Here is a 20,738-nt window from a genome sequence, read left to right on the forward strand (position 1 = left end):
AATAAAAATATTTGCACTTCATTCTTAAATGATCAGAATCAGTTACACTGGGATACGAATGCATCAGGTACCACACAGCTTCTCAAACCACAGAACCAGCTAGAACACTACACCCTCATTTCCCATCCTGCCTTGAGTTTTGCCTGATATTTTTGATTGATTGTTCAGCTTTTATCACTGCGACTGTTGAAAGCCAAGCTTCACAGAGATGGGATGCCATCAAAAGGCAGATAGTGTAATTCAGGATTGAAACTGTGAACCTTCTGAGGAGTAGCTCCCGCAGCGTCCAACAGATGTCAAGTACCGTTATTATGTTTTCCTCAAAAATTAAAAATACACTGCCGTTCCCCAGCAAGTTTGGTCTGGGACCCCTGGATACCTTGGGTGAAACTAGTCGTGGAAACTACAAGACCAGGCAGAGCCTGGGCACCTCCTCCCATTGCTTCCTCAGGAAAGCCTTCAATAAGTGTTCGTGGATTAAATGAATAATTACATGACAATCCATGACAACAACTGGATTCCTTTGCAGTCACATTTTACTGCCTGTGAAGTTGGCTTTAGAATTATAATGTACTTATCTTTTTCCTTTTTTTTCCAGTTTATGAATTTTTAATGTGTTTATTTTAATTGAAGGATCATTGCTTTCCAATATTGTGCTGGTTTCTGCCATGCATCAGCATGAATCAGCCATACATATACATATGTCCCCTGCCTCTTGAAACCCCCTCCTGCTTCCCACCCCATCCCACCCTCTAGGTTGTCAGAGAGCCCAGTTAGAGTTTCCCGAGTCATGCAGCCAGTTCCCGCTACTCTCTCCATTTGTCCCATCCTCCCCTCCCCGCCGACCCACTTGCCCCAGGCCCACAAGTCTGCTTTCTGGGTCTGCATCTCCTCTGCTGCCCTGAGAACAGGTTCATCAGTACCATCTTTCTAAATTCCATGTATATGTGCTAATATACGATATTTGTTGTTCACCTTCTGACTTAGTTCACTCTGTATGTTAGGCTCTAGGTTCATCCACCTCATTAGCACTGACTCAACTGCGTTCCTTTTTATGGCTGAGTAATATTCCATTGTATGTATGTACCACAGCTGCTTTATCCATTCATCTGTTGATGGACATCTAAGTTGCTTCCATGTCCTAGCTATTGTAAATAGTGCTGCAATGAACATTGGGGTACACGTGTCTTTTTCTATTATACAGCGTATATGCCCCGTAAGTAATGGGATTGTTGGGTCATATGGTAGTTTTATTCCTAGTTTTTAAGGAATCTGCATACTGTCTTCCGCAGTGGCTATATCAATTTACATTCCCACCAACAGTGCAAGAGGGTTCCCTTTTCTCTGCATCATCTCCCAGCATTTATTGTTTGTAGATTTTTTGGTGATGGCCATTCTGAGAGGTGCGAGGTGATATCTCGTGCAATGTACTTTTTCAAGATGAGTCACAGGCACGTGGAGGGAACCAGAATATGGTTTGAATCCTGGCTTTACCACTTACTGGGGTGTGAATTTGGGCATCGATTCTTGAGGGTTTGGCTTTGCGGTTTGTGACACGGTGATGACAGTGACTCTCCAGGGTGTGGGGAGGAATTGATGAGCGTGGCTGCGCCTCACCAGGTGCTTTGTACCTCGGAATCCTTTCAGTCAGTGTAGTTGTTTCTATAATCCTTCTTCCTGGGATGGACAAGCAGACTTCAGTGTGATCAAGCGTGACAAGCTTTTCTCAGGAGAGGTGTGTGAGAGTTGACTTGGAGGAGGGAAGGGAACAACCCACAGCTGTCTGCTCTCTAGGGGTCTTAATGACACCCTGCCCCACTGTGGAACAGAGCGAACCAAGCCTGGGTCTCTGTCCCTGTTCTCTGTCTGCATCTGGCACGTCTTTAGGGCTTCTGCTCTGTCTTAGCATCTGGGCATCCCCCGCAGTCCAGTGCAAGTCTGCTGAATGGCCAGGTATTTAGGAGCCCCAGGCCAGCCTTATTCCAGCGCTGTGCCCTGCAGAGCCCTCTCTGGGGGTCAGTAAGAATCCCTTCCACTCAGGAGCATCCTCAGGATGTATGGAGAGCCTTCAGAGCCTTTATCACCCGTCTGCCTGTATCCCTGCCTCCTTCAGAGTCTCCCAGTGTTACGTGGAAGAGAGTATTAAGACTTGACTCAGCCCACTCTTTCTTCTGTAAAATGAGCTTCCCTGGTGGCTCAGAGGTTAAAGCATCTGCCTGCAAGGCAGGAGACCTGGGTTCAATCCTTGGGTTGGGAAGATCCCCTGGAGAAGGAAATGGCAACCCACTCCAGTATTCTTGCCTGGAGAATCCCATGGACAGAGGAGCCTGGTAGGTTACAGTCCATGGGGTTGCAAAGAGTCGGACACAACTGAGGAACTTCACTTTCACTTTCCACCTGACATCACCAGGCAGCCCACGAAACTTCTAGCTTCTCAGGCTTCCAACTAGCATTGCTCAGGCAGACACAGACCCAGATGCACCCAGTTTTCTGGAAGTTGTTGCCAACTAGGTTTTTGCCTTTAAAAGAGTCTGCATTGTTTACAAGTTGTTGCCAAAACAAAACAACAAGACCTCCAAAGCTCTAAGACTCACCCTAGCCAGCACCTGGGCCTTTCAGCCATGGTTGGCTAAACCTGCTGAAACCTTAATGGGCTCAGTTGCAGGGGGTTGTTGACTGGTCCAGAGATGAGAAATTGAACACTGTCTCTTTACGAGAAAAGGCTGGGGCAGGGAGGATGTGGCTGGCATCTGGGTTGCTCCAGGGTGGCCTGGATCTCTGGGCCCAATTAAGAGCGTTGTAAACTTTCCCCTGCCACCCTCACCCTCTCCAAGTCTTGCCCATTTCTAAGTTTCTGAGCTATGTGGACAAGACCCTCATCCTAGTGATGATGGGAGCACAGATGTGTGCAAACATCAGCGGCAACCAAGGGTGAGGGGTGGTTCTCGGGAAAGAAGGGTTCTGATCCGCAGCCTAGATCACTGGCTGAGCTTCAGTTATTTACAGGAGCAGCTGCTAAGGTACTCAGCTGAATGTCTCACACTGGCTTTGCCTTTCCGTTTCCCTGTCCTTGTCTCCCTGGGCCTCACACAGAGCCAGTAATGCCAGGGTTGTGCCCAATGTCAAGTGAATCAGCACCCCAGCCGGTGCCTGTCGGCTCTGCCCTTTGTTTTCATTCATGAGAGTGCCCAGCATCCAGCCCTGGGATTCCAGGCAGAGAACAATGCAGCAGATTTGGTTTTTCAGGGGACACTTTACTGCATCTCAGCAGTACCTTCATTCTTGAATTAGATTTATTTCTTTCTGCACTTTCCTAAGTACTGTTCATTTCATGTTCTCATCAGTCCTCTCAAACTGGAAGGGCCAGATGCTGGTTGTTCAGTCACCAGGTCGTGTCTGACTCTTTATGACCCCATGGACTGCAGCACGCCAGGCCTCCCCGTCCCTCACCATCTCCCGAAGTTTGCCCAAGTTCATGCCCATTGCATTGGTGGCGCTGTCCAACCATCTCATCATCTGTCACCCTCTTCTTCTCCTGCCTTCAACGGGGCCAGATATCAGCCCCATTTCAAGATGGTTTGCACATGGCATCAGGGGCAAAGCCAGACTTAGGACCCATTTTGATTTCAAGTCTTGGCACCTTACCCGCCCCCTTGGCTGCCCTGTACTTATCTCCCTGCCCACCCCATCTCTTTTGAGTTTTTGTTGCTCTCAGAGCTGACATGGGCAGCTTTTATCCGGATGCATTATTAAATTCAGCTGACATTTATGAGCACTTTTCATCTGTCAGGATAGTACCTATATGTTGTTTCACCCTCAAGGCAGCCTTGTGAAGAAGGCGTTATTATTCCAATTTCATAATAAGGGAACTGCGCTCCCTCAGTGTCAGATGGCTTGGGTCACACCGTTCCAAATGCCAGAATCTGAACTTCAGTCTGCATCCCCCGACCCCCATTCCATTTCCTCGCTCCAATAAATCACATGGGATCTTGGGCTGCTTTATTTATAGACTCTCAGTGCCTCCTCTGCACTGAAATCAATCTCAGAAAGAAGTCCAGAAAGCTTGTAAACCTGTTGTACTAGGGAAGCATGTTAACTGCCAACCACAGAAACTGCCTGGCTGATTTTATCAGAATGGAATTTTTCTAAAGGACATTAATGCATCACAGAAATGTTCAGGAGCTCGAGGAGACAGCCTTGGAAAACAAGAACAAAGACAGACTATGGCAGCTGGAATCAGGCCAGATGAGACAGAGGAACCCCCGAATGTGGAGGGACCTGGTTGCTTGCATTGATGCTGGTCCTGGGCTGCAGGGGCCATCCTTGGTGTCACTGTCACTGCTTTGGAAGTTGAGGTTGCTACCCCTCCTGCTGGCCTGGACTCTCCACACTTCAGCTTCTTTGGGTACGAGGCCCAGGTAGTATCCCTGGCTGGCCAAACCCAAGTGTGCTTGTGCTTTAGCTGCAAAGGCTGCTGGGAAACAACCCCCGGCTTGGCTTCCCTAATGGGAAGATGCTCTGCTTCCTGCCGAGATGCCCAAAGCGGGAAATTCCCACGTGGAGCAGGCTGATGCGGGTGCATGACAGCCCCTGAACGTCACAAATCTGTACCACTCCGCCCTAAACGCACACAAACACCCTAGTTCATTCTAGGTTGTTTTTCTTTGTCTAATCCTCACTACCCTCCCCACCCCTTGTCACAGACTTGGTCTAAGACCTGGAGAGTGCTCTGGGAAGTGGTTTGTTAATGATTATGCTGACCTGCTAGTACTCAGCCCTGGCTCTGGATTGCCTTCTGGCTGTGGGAGGGGTTTCTTTGTCTGGTCCCATCAGCAGAAACAGGAGCTCTTGAATTAAAGATGGTCCCACAGCTGACTTGTTCCCTCTGCTTTTGGCCAAGGGGTGAGATCCATTGTTTCAGGGTATTGGGCTGCTTTCCTTTCCTGGGAAGCTTTCTGGCTATGTTTATTGTTTATTTCTGGAGGTGTTTATTTCTCCAAGGATCTGTGTTCCTGGACTTCATGGCAGGGCGGGAGTGTAGCCCCACGGTGGTTTGGCTGTTGCCTCTGTAAAGTGTATGGCAGGTGCCTGCGTGCAGAAGGCTGGGGCCCTTGAGGGCTTCCTTTGTTCAGTGTGGGAACCCAATCACCACGCCTGTTCCCTCCTCCTCTCTCCTGATATCCTTCAGTTGCTCTGTGAGTTCACTGCTGTCGACTAAAAAAAAAATGTCTAACTCGAGAGTTGTGAGTTAAGCTTTATTTGGGGCAAAATGAGGACTGCAGCCCGGGAGGCAGCATCTCAGATAGCTCTGAGAGACTGCTCCAAAGCGGCAGTGGGGGAAAGTCAGTATATAAGGTTTTGGAGAAGGGGGAGAGTTCAATACCATGAAGCGCTCATTTTACGAAAGGGTTTCTGTTAGTCATGAGGATCTGATGTCACCAGGAAGGGATTTAGTGCTTCTCTAGATATGAGGAGATGCAAGGATTGAGATCATACATCCAACTATCTAAAGACCTGTCCTATCAGATTCCCTGGAGCACAGAGTGCCTCACTCCACCCTGAACTCCCTCAGGACTTATTGAAGGTCAACAGCTTTAGCAGCTGTTCAATCTCCACAGAGGCAGATGGCAAATGCCTTTGTTGTTCAGTCATTGGCAATGCTCTTGGTAAGTGCCAGTTTGTAGCTGACACTGCCCAGGTGTGTCTACCTGTCCAGGACGACAGTGGCTGTGGTCCTCCCAGGCGGAGCCACCAGCCCTCCCCCTCCAAGCAGTCACTGGCTTCTGCCATCCCCCCATTGCCTTCCCTGATGGCTTCTCAGCTCTGTGCTGGGCTCTAGCTGGGCCCAGAGGGCTTGGGCTTCTTTTCTCAACCCACTTGGTGCTCTGAGGTTCAGTCCTTTAAAGCTGCTCCCACCCTCCCATCGGTGGCAATTCCCGACATGGAAAATAAAAGACAGAGAGCCTTGGGATCACAGAACTGAATTTGCAGGCAGACCTGCCACCTGTCTATGGTCTTGGGCGATCCCTCTTAGCCTCTGTCCTCTATTCTGGACAAATGGGGATAATGATGCCCGTGTGATGCTTAACTGAGCTGACAGGAAGCCTGAGCTCCTGGTGGGCTCATAACTGTTTCAGCTCTCCTTCCCTTCCTTGTGCTTTTTCCAGCCCCACAGAGACCACGTCTGCCACCTTCCTGGCACTGTTCCTGTTACCGCTGTCTACAGGGAGCCCTGAATTGAGGACACAGTCTCCGTGGTAATGAGGAGACTAATAATAGATTGTAAAAAGCCTAGAGTAGCTCACCGAGTCCTATTTGATGGAGTAAAAACTACTGCAAGAGCATAAAAGCAAAGGGAGGTCTGGAAGGAATGTTGGCACGTGTCTGAAGCCCTTTGCTTGGAAAATACTTGAGAATCTTTCTCTACTTGGGTCTTTCTCGGGCTTGCAGGCAAATTAAGGAACTGGGATGGAGTCATTTGAGTATGACATTCGCCCTGATCCGGGTGGACCTAATCTCATTACAGAAGTCCTTTAAGGACAGAGTTCCCTCTAGCTGGTGGCCGAAGGGGAAGCCAGAGAGATTCCAAGCGTGGGAAGAATTTGCTTCCACGTGATACTGTTGCTGGCCTGACGATGGTGCCTCTAGAGGCTGCAAGGAAAGCAGCAGTGACCTCAGGCTTGCAGCCCCAAGGAACTGAATTTGGCAGACAGTCTGAGCTGGGAAGCCTGTTCTTTCCAAGAGCAGCCTTGTGAAACCCTAAGCAGAGGCCCAGCTGCGCCCGCCTGGACTTCTGATCTAGAAAACTGAAAGACAGCAAATAGGAGCTGCATTCAGCTGCCACGTGTGTGGTCGTTTCTTGGGCAGCAGTAGAAAGCTAATATAGCCCAGCTATAGGGATTGGTAGGGACTGTGGTCTATTGCACGTGAACAACCACTGTTCAGCTCCAACTGCTTATTGGTGTGCAGGAGACTCTGGGGGAAGAAATCCAGTGTTTCTGGATCTTTTTATCTTTAAAACAGTGTGAAGTATACTGTTTTTTTAAAGTGAAAAAACATCTGCTGGGTGAATATACCTCTGATCCCTTCACTAAAGCATAACTCCTCTTAGATGGAAAGCGTTCGCTACTTTTTTTTCTTTGAGAAGTTGCCTAGTTTAAAGTCTTGTCTTCCATTCATATTACATATACAGGGAGGACAGTATTTCTCTGAAGAGTGTTGACTTGCTGTCGACAATTAGGGACGGAGGTTTTGTCGGAGACTCGGGGGAGGTGGCTTTGGGATCTAACAGGCATGTCCCATGGTTTCGGGTGTGTGAAGAGAACTCCCACTATAATTAGGAAGGGGAAGTACAGATTCCTTTATTTCTCTGCAGTTGTCCTGATTACCATTCTTTAGGGAGGGAGGTAGGAATTAGAATGATAGTGAATCTGGTCATCTCACCCAACCTGATCACTTATATTTTCTTTTAAGTACCTCGGTCTCTTTACATGAATCGGGTGGCCCAGTAGTTCAGCCCTCTGCCCTTTGCCCGCCACTAATTGCAGAATGGGACTGCTTCTATGGTGAAAGTGAGGCTTAGGTAACTGGCTGTGTTCCCTGGATCCAGATGGTGCCTCTGACTCCTGGCTTGTCCACATGTGTGGTGGTGGTGGTGGTACAGGCCACCCCCCAGGATAATAACCACTGACGTGCGGTATGTGTCATTTGGCTCTTTGGGACCAGCACAGCAGGACCTACGGTCCTGGCTGTTTCCCTTTGTCCCCAAGTCCTGACCATTGCAGCCACTGCATCCAGCCCCAGACCTCTGTCCCCCCAGGGACCCTCTTACCGCCTCCCTGCCTCCCTCACATGGGTGTCTGCACGTGCCACCTCTAGGCAGGGAGGTTGGGAAACTTGCGTCTAGCCTAGAAGGTCTCAAGCTCCCGCCTACCTACCTGCTGTTTCTAAACCTCTCCTCTTGGTCCCCTTGGGCTAGAAGTGGTAAGCTTTTCTTTTCTCCTCTGGGGATGTCCAGGCTGGAAGGAGCTAGAAGGAGCTGGCTAGAAACTTCCTGAGGTTATCTCCTCAACCTGTATTAGCCATAGTGTTGGTGTACACGTGCATGCTCAGTCCCTTGATCATGTCTGACTCTTTGTGACCCCATGGACTGTAGCCCACCAGGCTCCTCTGCTCATGGGATTTAACAGGCAAGAATACTGGAGTGCGTTGCCATTTCCTTCTCCAAGGGATCTTCCCAACCTAGGGACTGAACCCCCATCTCCAGAGTCTCCTGCATTTGCAGGTGGATTTTTCACCATTGCACCACCTGGGAAGAAATGTGTGCAACTGACCAGTGAAAGTGAAAGTCGCTCAGTCATGTGCGACCCTTTGCGACCCCATGGACTATACAGTCCATGGAATTCTCCAGGCCAGAATACTGGAGTGGATAGCTGTTCCCTTCTCCAGGGGATCTTCCCAACCCAGGGACTGAACCCATGTCTCCCACACTGCAGACGGATTCTTTACCATCTGAGCCACCAGGGAAGCCCAAGAATACTGGAGTGGGTAGCCTAGTCCCTTCTCCAGTGGATCTTCCCAACCCAGAAGTCAAACAGGGGTCTTCTGCATTGCAGGCAGATTCTTCACCAGCTGAGCTACCAGGGACTAATAAGGAAACCCCAAATTAGAAGTGTGTCAGGAGCGCTCTCCCTGTTGTGGGTATTATAGGAGCTATAATTAGAATATACCATTGTATGTGAAACCATCTGAGAAAATCTAACCCCTGACAGGGGTTCCTGTGCAAGAGGAAGACTGACGACAAGCCAGAGTAGTGGGGGAAAAGTCCATAGAGGTTGGTGGAATGTGGGGTGGGCTGCAAGGGCAGGTTATATACAGAACAGCACGTAAACGTCTAATTCAGTTCAGTATCAAGTCCCATCCTTATTAACCCCCATTGACCTCCTTTCCTTGGCTTCCCCCAACTCTTTCAGAGCCCACTGACAGCATCCTTGACAAAAGGAGCTGAAGATGCACCACCCTGACCCCTTTCCCTCTCAGGTGTGAAATTAGAAGTTGCTGTGGGAGACTTTGCATCGTCATCTGGCTGGGCATTGGGCGCCCTCGGCAGCCCCACCACTGTTTCCCAGTTTCTGGTGCTCACCGCGGCCAGTTGCACCACCTCCTGGGAGCCCCCCTGTGGTGCCCTGGGCATTGCCCCTCTGTGATAGGCACGTGGGGCCAGCTGGCCCGGATGGGAACACATGTCTGGGATCAGATCCCAGCTGTCCTTACCACTGAGTTGCGGTGCCGCAGGCAAGTAGCTTCCCCTTGCAGAAGCTCGGTTTCTGCGTCTGTGAGGTGGGGACAGTGTTCGTTTCTGCCTCATGGGGTTGTGTCCATGAAAAAAAAAGAAAGGGTGTGTAAAATACACAGCCTCTGCTGGCACAGAGCCAGTGTTCTGTGAAAGGTGGTGGTTGCTATTTTAAATTCTGTCGGGAGTATTGAGAACGCGTCAGATTAGGGCTGTGAGTTGGGAAGTTGTTTGTCAGGAACTGTCATGGGGATTGAAGATGAAAGATTTAACCTCTCCAAGGGGGTTCTGCTCCCAATTTATACAGAGGAAGGCCTAGAGGGCAGAGTGGGGTTTAGATAGGTCATTTCTGCTGATGTGCATTCTCAGCGAAAAGAAAACGTGTGTGTGTGTGTGTCTGTGTGTGTGTGTGTGTGTCTGTGTGTCTGTGTGTGTTGGGGAAGGAGATATGGCCGTAGGATGGGAATAAGGAAGGAAGGGACTGAACTGGACTAAGTGGAGTGTCGCAGTCAGAGGGTGAACCTGACCAAAGGCCCCGTGTCTCTGAGTACAGGAAGGTAGGATTTCAAGTAGCCCTGTCTGTTCAAATACCTAGTTCTGTTGAAACCAGAGATTTAATCTTGGTCTTTAAAAACTTTTTTCGTCACTCTAAACGTTAGCTCTGCTTGATTTCCTTTGAATTAGAGACCCTTTTAAGACTCCATTGACCCTCTTATTCAGAAAATTTAATCTCAGGATACACACAATTTTTTGTAAGTAGTCCAAGTTTTGTGATTTCTCAGACCCAGGTTAAACATACTTTAACAGTGCAAATCTTGTTTAATTCAAATTGCATCTCAAAAGAATATTTTTAAAAAACACTGTTATTTTAGACCCATTTTCTAAATGAGACCTGAAGCTGCTGAACAAACAGGTGAACTCTTACATATGCTTCAGAACCCTGCCCAAATGTTACCTCTCCAGCAGAGCTTTGTGTCATATCCAAGTCAGTTGGGCAGCCCCTCCTTCTGCTCTCTGTCCATCCCTCTATTAGATCCTATAATCTATTAGATCGCATAACCACTCATTTCCTGGTTGGTTTCTTCTACTAAACTGTGAGCTCCTTTTCATCTTTTTCACTCTTTTTCTGTGTGTGCCTAACACAGAAATATTGAAGGAATGGAATATAAAGGAAGAGAATGAGTTCCCCACTGGAAATGCAGGGAAAGCCCTCTCTTATCTTGTGTGAAGGGGAGAGAGAATTAGGAAGCCATATCCTATGGGACTTCTCTTGGGGGCTCTGCCAGCCTGTAGGACCAGCATCCACTCTGGCTTTCAGAAGATTAGGGGCTGTCAACAGAAGTGGAATCACCAGGAAGAACTGGTGGGAAAGGAGCACTGGCCTCAAAGATCAGATAAGATAAGGGAGTGTGTGATTGGAAATGTGCTGGGAGAGAGGGATATTTTGAAGTTCCAGGCTGATTATGCTAAAGAAGGGCTCCAAGTGGCCGGATGGCAGTGATTCTCTGGGCATCCTGGGATAACCTACCCGATCCAGGGCAAGAGAGCACAGCTGCTCTGTGGGTAGAAGAAAGCATGTGTCTTTCCCCAGAAGTGTCAATGGGGAACCCCTTACCCTACTCCTGGGGGCAGTTTCCCTGGGATGGAGTATCAGCTCCCATAAAAACTCTGGTCTCTGGAAAGAGAGACAGGTGAGTTCTCAGCCATAGTGTGGAGACCCTGGGCTTGGAGGGCGTGATGGCGCAGCTGCCCGAATTCTACTTTAGGGTCCTTTGGTTGGAAACTCCTTCCCTGTGGCACTGAGTCTTCCCAGGGTGTGGATGTTTAGGATTGGTTACATAGCACACATGGGGGCTTCCCAGGTGGCACTAGTGGTAAAGAATCCACCTTTGGATTCCATGCAAGGCAGGGAACTCAGGAGACTTGGGTTCGGTCCCTGATTCTGGAAGATCCCTTGGAGGAGGGCACGGCAACCCACTCCAGTATTCTTGTCTGGAGAATCCATGGATAGGGGAGACTGGCTGGTTATAGTCCACAGGGTTGCAAAGAGTCGGCATGACTGAAGTGACTTAGCACACACGCACACACTCAGAAGAAAAACTCTGTCTCCCCACGAAGGACTTCAGGATGGCAGTAAAATGCCCTCAGTGATTTCATGTAAAAGCTCCTAACAAAGAGCAGGCGTACTGCCTTGCACATGGAACCTTCACCTTCCAGAAATTTACCATCATCTCATTTTCTCCTCAGCTTTAGCTCTGTGACTTGGGTGAGAAGGCATTAATCTTACCACCTTAAGCACTGGGAGCTCTTGCTTTATTTGCTGACAAGGGGACCTTGAACTTGATAAAGTAAGTTGGTTCCAATCCGAAGGCTTCCAAAAGACCCAACTTAAGTTCTCTGTCATCATGCAAAGGGGCAGATGGTCTTCGTGGAGGTGGGTTAGGAAGACTTCCCCACAACATCCGGACCAGTGCTGTGTATCTTCCGCCACCCACCAGAGTCACGTTGTACCCCCTGACAAATACAGCAAGGTTCTTAGACAGCTGCTTTTGGTGTCGCCACAGAGCCCTGTGTGGAGCGGGCTGAGCATGGGGCCCTGGTGTTGCTGGAGGGAACAGCAGGGTGACCTCCGACTACCACAGTCACGAGTGTCAAGAAAGCTACCGCTGTTCCTCTACATCACTTTGAGCACAAATGTTGTTGTTCAGTCATGTCCGACTCTGCAACCTCATGGACCGCAGCACACCAGGCTTCCCTGTCCTTCACATCTCCTGGAGCTTGCTCAAACTCATGTCCATCGAGTCAGTGATGCCATCCAACCATCTCATCTTCTCTCATCCCCTTCTCTTCCCTTCAGTCTTTGCCAGCATCAGGGCCTTTTGCAATGAGTAGGCTCTTCTCATCAGATGGCCAAAATATTGGAGCTTCAGCTTCAGCATCAGTCTTTCCAGTGAGTATTCAGGGTTGAAACTCTTCCGCTGCTCAGCAAATGTCTGGGCTTTGGCCAAGTACACAGTGGTTTTTTTCCCTGGGCACTCGGGATTGCCCCCAGTCCATTTCACACCTCCTGTTTATTCGGAGTGGAATCGGGTCCATGTGTCTCAAGTCCCTTTGTTTGATTCTCTGCTGCATGCTTTTTTTTTTTATGTTTGTTTTTGTTGTGGTAAAGCTCAATATAAAACATTTTAACCATATTTAACTGTACAGTTCAGTGGCGCTAAATACATTCACATTATTGCGCAACTCTCCTCATTATTCTCTCTCAAATTTTCCACTTTCCTAAACCGAAACTCTGTCTCCAGTAAACACTGAGTCTTCGTTCCCTCTCCCCACCCCCGGGCCTCTGTCTGTTGCGTGATTTTTTCTAAGATTGTTTGAGGCCCTAAAGTTTTGGATGTTTTGCTTTAGAAGGACACATCTTGCCACAAGACAATAGGAACCCCAAACCTAAAGGAAGTGTGTGTGTGGTGCTCTGAGATACGTATGGATGCAGGGCTGTGGGGTTTATAAAACGGAGCCCAGGCGGGTGATCTTCCCCTGTTAGGAGTCAGCATGGCTGCCTTGGTGGCGGGCAGCCTTTGAGGGCAGGCAGCCCTATGCCTCTTCCTGACCTCCTCAGTTCCTGTCTCCCTGGGAGAATCTACTTACTTTCACAGCAAAGGAAGGTCAGAGCCTCGGGCTTAGGGAGGTGCCTCTACTTATTATTTCCTTTCTAACACAAAATGGGGAAGGCTTTTCTCTCAAGAGCCCACCCCAGCACTTTCCCTGGGAGTGGCAAGAAGGGAGAGGTGCTAAGTCATGAAAATCAGGAAGGCACCAGGGACCTATGGTATTTCCGGAGAACCAGACCCAAAGCCCAGGCTGACAAAGGTGATTTGGAGGGCAAGGACCTGTCTGCTTTCTTTGGGAAAAACCCCTACACACAGTCAGTGGCATCTGACACACCAGACTGTGGGCCCTGCCACCCCGCTGCATAGATAACAAGGCTCCCTTCACATGGCACATGATTCTGGGGGTGAGAGGAACGCTCTGTGCCACATGGATGCACACGCAGTACACACACACGTGTACACACACGTGCACGCACACACGTGTACACACACACAGTATCTGATGACTGCAAGTCCACGGTTAGAGTGGTATTCTTTCAGCCTATGTCCTCAATTCTTGTTAAACTGCTAAGGACATTGGAGTTTCAGGTTCTGGGCATTTTGGAAGGGCAGACTTTGATGGGGAAGAAAAGAAGGCCAAGAAAACCTAAGGACTTTGAGGGCGGGGTCCAAGAAGTAGGGTTGAGAAAAGATTGTATGAAAGAGAGAAAATAAACTGTGCTTTATAGATATGTGAGGGGTCTGCTAGCTCTGAGTTAGGGGTTCCCTTGAAGTTGGAAGCAATATCTTATTTTTTAAACAATACATTAATCCAGAAAAGAAGGGATATAGTCCAATAAAAAGAACCCAGTACATTATAAGGGTTTCCACAGGGCTTCCTGGGTAGCTTAGCTGGTGAAGAATCCACCTGCAATGCAGCTTCAATCCCTGGGTCGGGAAGATTCCCTGGAGAAGGGGCTAGGCTACCCACTCCAGTATTCTTGGGCCTCCCTGGTGACTCAGATGGTAAAGAATCCACCTGCAATGCAGGAGATCTGGGTTCAGTCCCTGGGTTGGAAAGATCGCGTGGAGGAGAGCGTGGTAACCCACTCCAATGTTCTTGCCTGGAGAATCCCATGGGCGAAAGAGCCTGGTGGGCTACAGTCCATGGGGTCGCAAAGAGTTAGAGGCGACTAAGCACAGCACAGGAGTTATCTTATGACTTACGGTGGAGATACCTATCCTGCAGAACCCTAGGGGGCCATCCATGAGCTAGGGATATGGGTACAGTTTTGTGAATTGATCTTATTGAGAGAGTACATAGCCATCACCAGAATCATGGAGTCTTGGGAAAATGGATGGGAAGACCTGGCAGCGGAGACTGAGCCTCAGCAGCATCACAGGTTCAGGGTTGGTGGGGCTTCTCCCAGCTCCCTGGGCACAATGGGGGCAGGTCCGAGAGCTCTGGGACCTTGGTTTTGAAGGGCCCTTCTGCCATCACATGAAGTCTTTATGACTCCTTTGGCCCTAAAAAAAAACCCCAGTGTTTCTCTGACCATAAAAATACAAACTTAGAAAATGGTAGTGAAGAAAATAAAGATCAGTCTTGATTGTATTAATTAATTAACCACTGTAAACATTTTGATGTATTCTCTTTTTTTTCTTGTCCTTTTAAGAGAGAGTTGAGATCATAGTATGTCTATGAATAGAGCCCTTTCACTTAACATGACCTCATAATCATTTTGCTTGTCACTAAAAAGTCTTTATGAGCATCGCTTTCAATGGTTGCACAATCTTCCATTATGCGGCTGTATTACAGCCTACTTATACATTCTTCTATCGTGGGGCACTTGCATGGTTGTTAGCTTTTCACTTTAATAAATAATACAGTGAGAGGCATCTTTGGGCAAGAAGCTGTGATCGCATTTTAGAAGATTTCTTTACAACAGATTCCTAGAAGTCTCTTCTGATTTTTGAAGATACGGTATTGTGTGTCAAGACATTGTCAAGACCCATCTGTAAAGTGTGGACATTGAGAAGGACAGTAGGCAGAGACATGGGGCCAGACTGCAACGCTCACTGGTTTCTGGCACACACAGGCATGCCGCTAAAGTGCTGTGGGCATCGTGGAGACCTAAGAAATTAGAATGCCCAACCTTGTTCCTTGAGGGAGCTGCTGTCTCTTGTGGGACCACAATATACTTAAACAGTGCAAAGGAAGAGATGCCTGTATCTCAGAATCTTGGGACACCCATGCATGCATTTTTCTGGAAAGGGAGTCAATAGCTTTCATCAGTATCTTTTCATCTACAAAGCTTCAAAGAATTACCCATGAGTTGGTTGCTTTGGGTATGTGGAGGGGAGTGGATTATTTTTCTCAATTTGTGTTTTCTTTTACTATTTTATCTTATAGTTCTTATAGTAGAAAAATCAGGTAAACTTCTTTTTTCATGTGTCATTAATATGACCGGTAGCTGAGAAGATGGCCATCAGGGATCCTGGTTTTGCAGACCATGAGGTAGGGTATAGGAGCGGCCACAGCCTGTACCCAGCAGGTGTGAGGCAGATTTGGGCAACATTGTGTCACCTGTACCTGTGGTGGCCTACTGATCTGTTTACATAGAAATCTGTTCCCGCCAGCAGGAGTCCAGTGCCGACAGGATCATATTATCAGAACACGATGTCACACAAGTGCACAGGACTTTTGGTAACACAACCCAGTGTTTCCTTATCCCTCTGCTGGAGCCTCAGTCTTCACCTGGTTGCTCAGAGTTCAAGAAGCTTCTTGCTGCTCATTCACAGTCATCAGGAAAGCCAGCCCAACTCTGCTAATGTAGAGGAGGCCAAGAGATAGGGTTGGTGTGTGGGCTCCATGCCTTTCACTTGGGGCCAGAATTTGATGAACACTTGGAAACTGACAGCCACCGATTGTATTTATTTTCTCCAATCTGTGCTGGGCACTTCCATTGTTCCACTTGCTCTTCCAGTGGGAAAATGAGAGCCCCATGTGCGTATAGCCTTGCCCAGGCATTTCCACCGGACAGACACGCACAGTCATAGGTCTTCCACAGGACCCTCTTAGCTCAGATGGAGGGCAGTGTTCATGGATTTTGTCAAGTCAGATTCCCGTGGTCAAGACAACCGGGATGGGTGTGGGTCTCATTGCGCCATCTCCCCTGTGGCCTGTCCCTTGTCTGTGGCTGGCGTGCTCCATAGTGGGGGTCTAGGTGCAGAACATGACTGCACAGCAGAGACCTCATAGGAACCAAGGTGCCTTGTTTCAGAAGCTCCCCAACCTGGCTTGCTAACAAATCTGTATAACTTTTTAAATTATTACTTTATTTTTTTAAGTCCCAGATAACTGTTTCTCCAGGTTCAGCTGAATTTTTCTTCCCTGACCTTTGACTTTCTCTTGGAGTGAATTCTCTTCTCCCTTCACTCTCCTAGCCTTTGATCTTTTGTCTTCTCTTGATCCAGAACAGCTTAGTTTCCTAAAGGGCATCATCTCCCTGGAACTTACGTACCCAGTATAGTCATGGTGCATGCATGCTAAGTCACTATAAGCATAATTCTTACTTAGTCTCAACTCCATTGCCAGAGGCGCCAACAACCCCAGTCTCCCCACAACCAGACAAGATGAGGGCTGAGTCATCACCACCCATGTCTCAGATAGAAGGAATATCCGCTCTTCCCATAAGGAACTGGAAAACATTAAACAAACACATCTGTGACGGCTGCCAGCCCTAACCCATAATGCAAAATAAATAAGAAAACACACAAAACATAATCCTTTATTGGTGGTTGTAGGAGAGACAGGTAAAAACTTAGACTTTGGAAGTATGCGATTAAGAAATTTTTCCTCATACTTTATCAGACTTACATTGGCCATGATTTCATCTTTATTCCAGTTCTGTCCAGATAAAAATACTATTTGCTACACATATTTTTAATAAAAATTATATTTTACAAATAAAAATATATAAAACATTGCTTGTATAACTTTTGACAAAATATATTTTATATGTAAAACCCATATTGTGTACTTTAATAGAACATTTTATATTTAAATATTTTAATTTTACAAATAAAACTATATATGAAATGTTACAGATTAATATAAATAAAATATTAAGTGAAACACCTGATATTGGCAAATACTTAAAAATATTTGTAAAGTATAGGCTAGTTAAATGTATGAAAATAAATCTTAATATTTAAATCACTGTGATAGTTTAATACTAAAGTAATTTGACTTTAATATTTAAAGTAATGCTGAAATATATAGAATGTTATTTTTGTATAAATAAAAGGTATAAGAAGATGTTTTAAAATTGTAATAAGAGTAGTTAGTCATACAGGGAGGTCAACCCCAGTGCTCTCTGTCAACCTAGGGGGGGTGGGAGGTGGGAGGGAGGTTCAAGAAGGAGGGGGCATATATATACCTATGGCTGATTCATGTTGATGTTTGGCAGAAACCAACACAACTGTTGTAAAGCAATTCTCCGCCAATTAAAAATAATAAAAATTTAAAAGATAAATAAAACTTTTAAAAAGGATAATAGTAGCTCAGCTGGTAAAGAATCTGCCTGCAATGCAGGAGACCCCAGTTGGATTCCTGGGTGGGGAAGATCCCCTAGAGAAGGGATAGGCTACCCACTTCAGTATTCTTGGGCTTCCCTGGTGGCCCAGACGGTAAAGAATCCGCCTGCAATGCGGGAGACCTGGGCCCGATCCCTGGGTCAGGAAGATTCCCCTGGAGGAGAGCATGGCAACCCACTCCAGTATATTTGCCTGGAGAATGCCATGGACTGAGGAGCCTGGCGGGCTACAGTCCATGGGGTCGCAAAGAGTCAGACACGACTGAGCGACTAAGTATGCGCGCGCACACACACACAGAGACACACACAGACACACACAGACAGACACACACAGACAGACACACACAGACACACACACACACAGACACACCCACACACCCACACCCACACACACACCCAGACCCAGGCAAGAGTACTGGAGTGGGTTGCCATTGCCTTCTCCAGACACACAATAGCAACTACCAAAAAAGAGTAGTCCCATTCGCTTCCTGGTTCATGAACGGGGACCAGGGGGCCACAGCGCCCCTGTCTGCCGCTCGGCGCCAGCGTCCTCATGTGCTGTTTGTGCTCCGCCCACAGGCATCGGCAAGAACGTCATCTGCGACCGCGCGGCCACACCGCTAGACGCCTTCCGCATGATGTCGGCCGCCCACTACTACCCGAAGCTCATGAGCGTCATGGGCAACGTGCTGCGCTTCCTGCCGGCCTTCGTGCGCATGAAGCAGCTCATCGAGGAGGGCTACGTGGGCGAGCTGCTGGTGTGCGAGGTGCAGGTGCACGGCGGCAGCCTGCTGGGCAAGAAGTACAACTGGAGCTGCGACGATCTGATGGGCGGCGGCGGGCTGCACTCGGTGGGCACCTACATCATCGACCTGCTGACCTTCCTCACCGGCCAGAAGGCCGTCAAGGCCCACGGGCTGCTCAAGACCTTCGTGAAGCAGACCGACCACATCAAGGGCATCCGTCAGATCACCAGCGACGACTTCTGCACCTTCCAGATGGTGCTGGAGGGTGGGGTGTGCTGTGCCGTCACCCTCAACTTCAACGTGCCCGGCGAGTTCAAGCAGGACGTGACCGTGGTGGGCTCGGCTGGGCGCCTCCTGGCCGTGGGCACGGACCTGTACGGCCAGCGCAACAGCGCCCCGGAGCAGGAGCTGCTGGTGCAGGACGCCACGCCGGTCAGCAACTCCCTGCTGCCCGAGAAGGCCTTCAGCGACATCCCCTCGCCCTACCTGCGCGGCACCATCAGGATGATGCAGGCCGTGCGCCAGGCCTTCCAGGACCAGGACGATCGGCGCACGTGGGACGGCCGGCCACTCACCATGGCTGCCACCTTCGACGACTGCCTATACGCCCTGTGCGTGGTGGACACCATCAAGCGGTCCAGCCAGACGGGCGAGTGGCAGAACATCGCGGTGATGACCGAGGAGCCCGAGCTGAGCCCCGCCTACCTGATCAGCGAGGCCATGCGCCGCAGCAGGATGTCCCTGTACTGCTAGCCCGGACTGGGGGGACCCGGACTGGGGGGACCCGGACTGGGGGGACCCGGACTGGGGACCCGGCGTGACCCAGGCCTCCAGCCAGAGGAGGGGGGCGGGGTGGGGGGAAGGGAGAGGTGGCCTCGAGGAGTCTGGGGGCCGGGAAGCGGAAAGGGGGGAATGTGTGGGAATGGGGTCTGGGAGGCTGAGCCCCTATCCGGATGAGGGGCCCCAATCAAGAATGAGTTGGGAGGCTGCTTCTCCCTGCCCTTCAACTTTGAGCAGCCAGGAGGGATGGCTGGCCTCTGCACTACATCCATCGCGCCACCAGCTCCCCCCCACCCCTAACCCTGTCTTGGCCTCCTTTGCAAGCCAAATGCCCCTTGGCAATCAGGGCCCCTGAATCCAACAGGCGAGCTCAGCGGGCAGGAGAAGGTGCATCCTTAGGTGGCCACGCCAGCCCCTTGGTCTGGGGAGAGGCAGGATCAGTGGCTAAAGAGAAAGTTCAGATTCCAGGAAGCCACTTACAGGGTCTGCGGGGAGATAAAGTACTTGTAGCAAAGTATACAGCTTTCTTGAAGGTTGGGCCCCCCGAAGCTGATGGAGGAGGTGTCTTCCTAATTGACTTATTGCCCTTTTCCTGGCCTGAGGCCAAGTCAAGGAGTGCCAAGAAGGGCCAGCCGAGGCGAGAATCATGCTCCCTGGAGCCAAAAGGTGAGGGCAAGGGCCCCGAAATACACAAGGCAGAGAAGAAAATTTCCCTTTGGATGTGTCAGGATTAAAAGCCCACAAGGAGCCACCTTGTAACTATTTCCAGTGCAGTATAGACATGGTCCTTTCAGAGGACCGAGGAGACAGCCGGATGGACCCAGGACCATAAGCTCCTGGGCTGTTGTCCAGGCCCCGGGGCAGCTGTGAGCCCCAGGCTTGCAGGGACAAGTCCCTAGCAGAAGGGAAAGTGAGCCACCCCTGTGCCCATCTCTCCTGGCAAGCTGGGGAAGGGCTCCTAGGAGAGTCCCCCACTTTGTGGATTTTAAAAGGGAAGCCTTCAGGTTCACACAGATATAATCATCTTCCCTTTGGGGGAGAAAAATGTCAAGGCTCTTTTCCTTAGTTTGGACCTTTGTTCTCATGCATCAAAAAAGTGAAAACTTTTGACTAGGTATTAAAACAAAAGGACAGCAAGGAACATTATCTTCAGTATTTCTAAATGGGGTTTTAGAACCCTCTGAGGTGTATAGTTTGCTTAGGCTTGAGAAAGCTAATATAGGAAAAAACATCTTCTCCCTCCCCTGGCCTCCTATCCCTCTTATCTTAACGCCCTCTGCTTATTGAGCTTTTACTGGAGATGGCAAACTGCAGGCTTGGAGCAGGCGGTGCCAGAGGGAACGGCCAGAGACAGACAGACAGACACACACGTTTATAAATGCTCTCTACCACCTTGTCACTAAAATCCCTCTTGGGAATTCAGACCTGGTCTTGAAAGAAAGCTTAAGTCAAATACATTTTGAAAATGAGGCCTTATCCTATTGTTTACTTTTCTTAATTCTTCACCACACATAGGATGTTTGTTGAGGTTGGCTGTTGAGAGGATTACTTGTAAGTCTACGGAGTCTGTTCACAGTCACAGAAACCCAGCTGTTGTCTTTGGCACACGAGTAACATTTGGAGTCTTTTCAGATGGCCCGCAGTGGAACTGGAAGGGAATTTAAGGGGCTGAGAGTGCACCCCAGGCTCTGAGCAGGCAAAGTCTCAAAACGAACTAACTGTCTGATCAGTT

At 49.0% G+C, this 20,738-nt stretch overlaps 1 protein-coding gene across 2 annotated transcripts in view; it reads left to right on the forward strand.

Annotated features, from left to right (window-relative positions):
- The window catches only part of GFOD1 (Gfo/Idh/MocA-like oxidoreductase domain containing 1), a 97,038-nt gene extending 76,556 nt beyond the window's left edge, over positions 1–20,482 (forward strand). For both annotated transcript variants that reach the window (XM_069563018.1, XM_069563019.1), the window contains exon 2: positions 18,060–20,482. In XM_069563018.1, coding sequence (XP_069419119.1) covers positions 18,060–18,979 — 920 coding nt within the window. In that variant the 3' untranslated portion in view covers positions 18,980–20,482. The remainder of the gene's footprint in view (positions 1–18,059) is intronic.
- Positions 20,483–20,738: the final 256 nt, after the last annotated feature.

The sequence above is a fragment of the Ovis canadensis genome, chromosome 20 (assembly GCF_042477335.2).
Source record: "Ovis canadensis isolate MfBH-ARS-UI-01 breed Bighorn chromosome 20, ARS-UI_OviCan_v2, whole genome shotgun sequence".
In the NCBI taxonomy this organism is placed as follows: domain Eukaryota; kingdom Metazoa; phylum Chordata; class Mammalia; order Artiodactyla; family Bovidae; genus Ovis; species Ovis canadensis.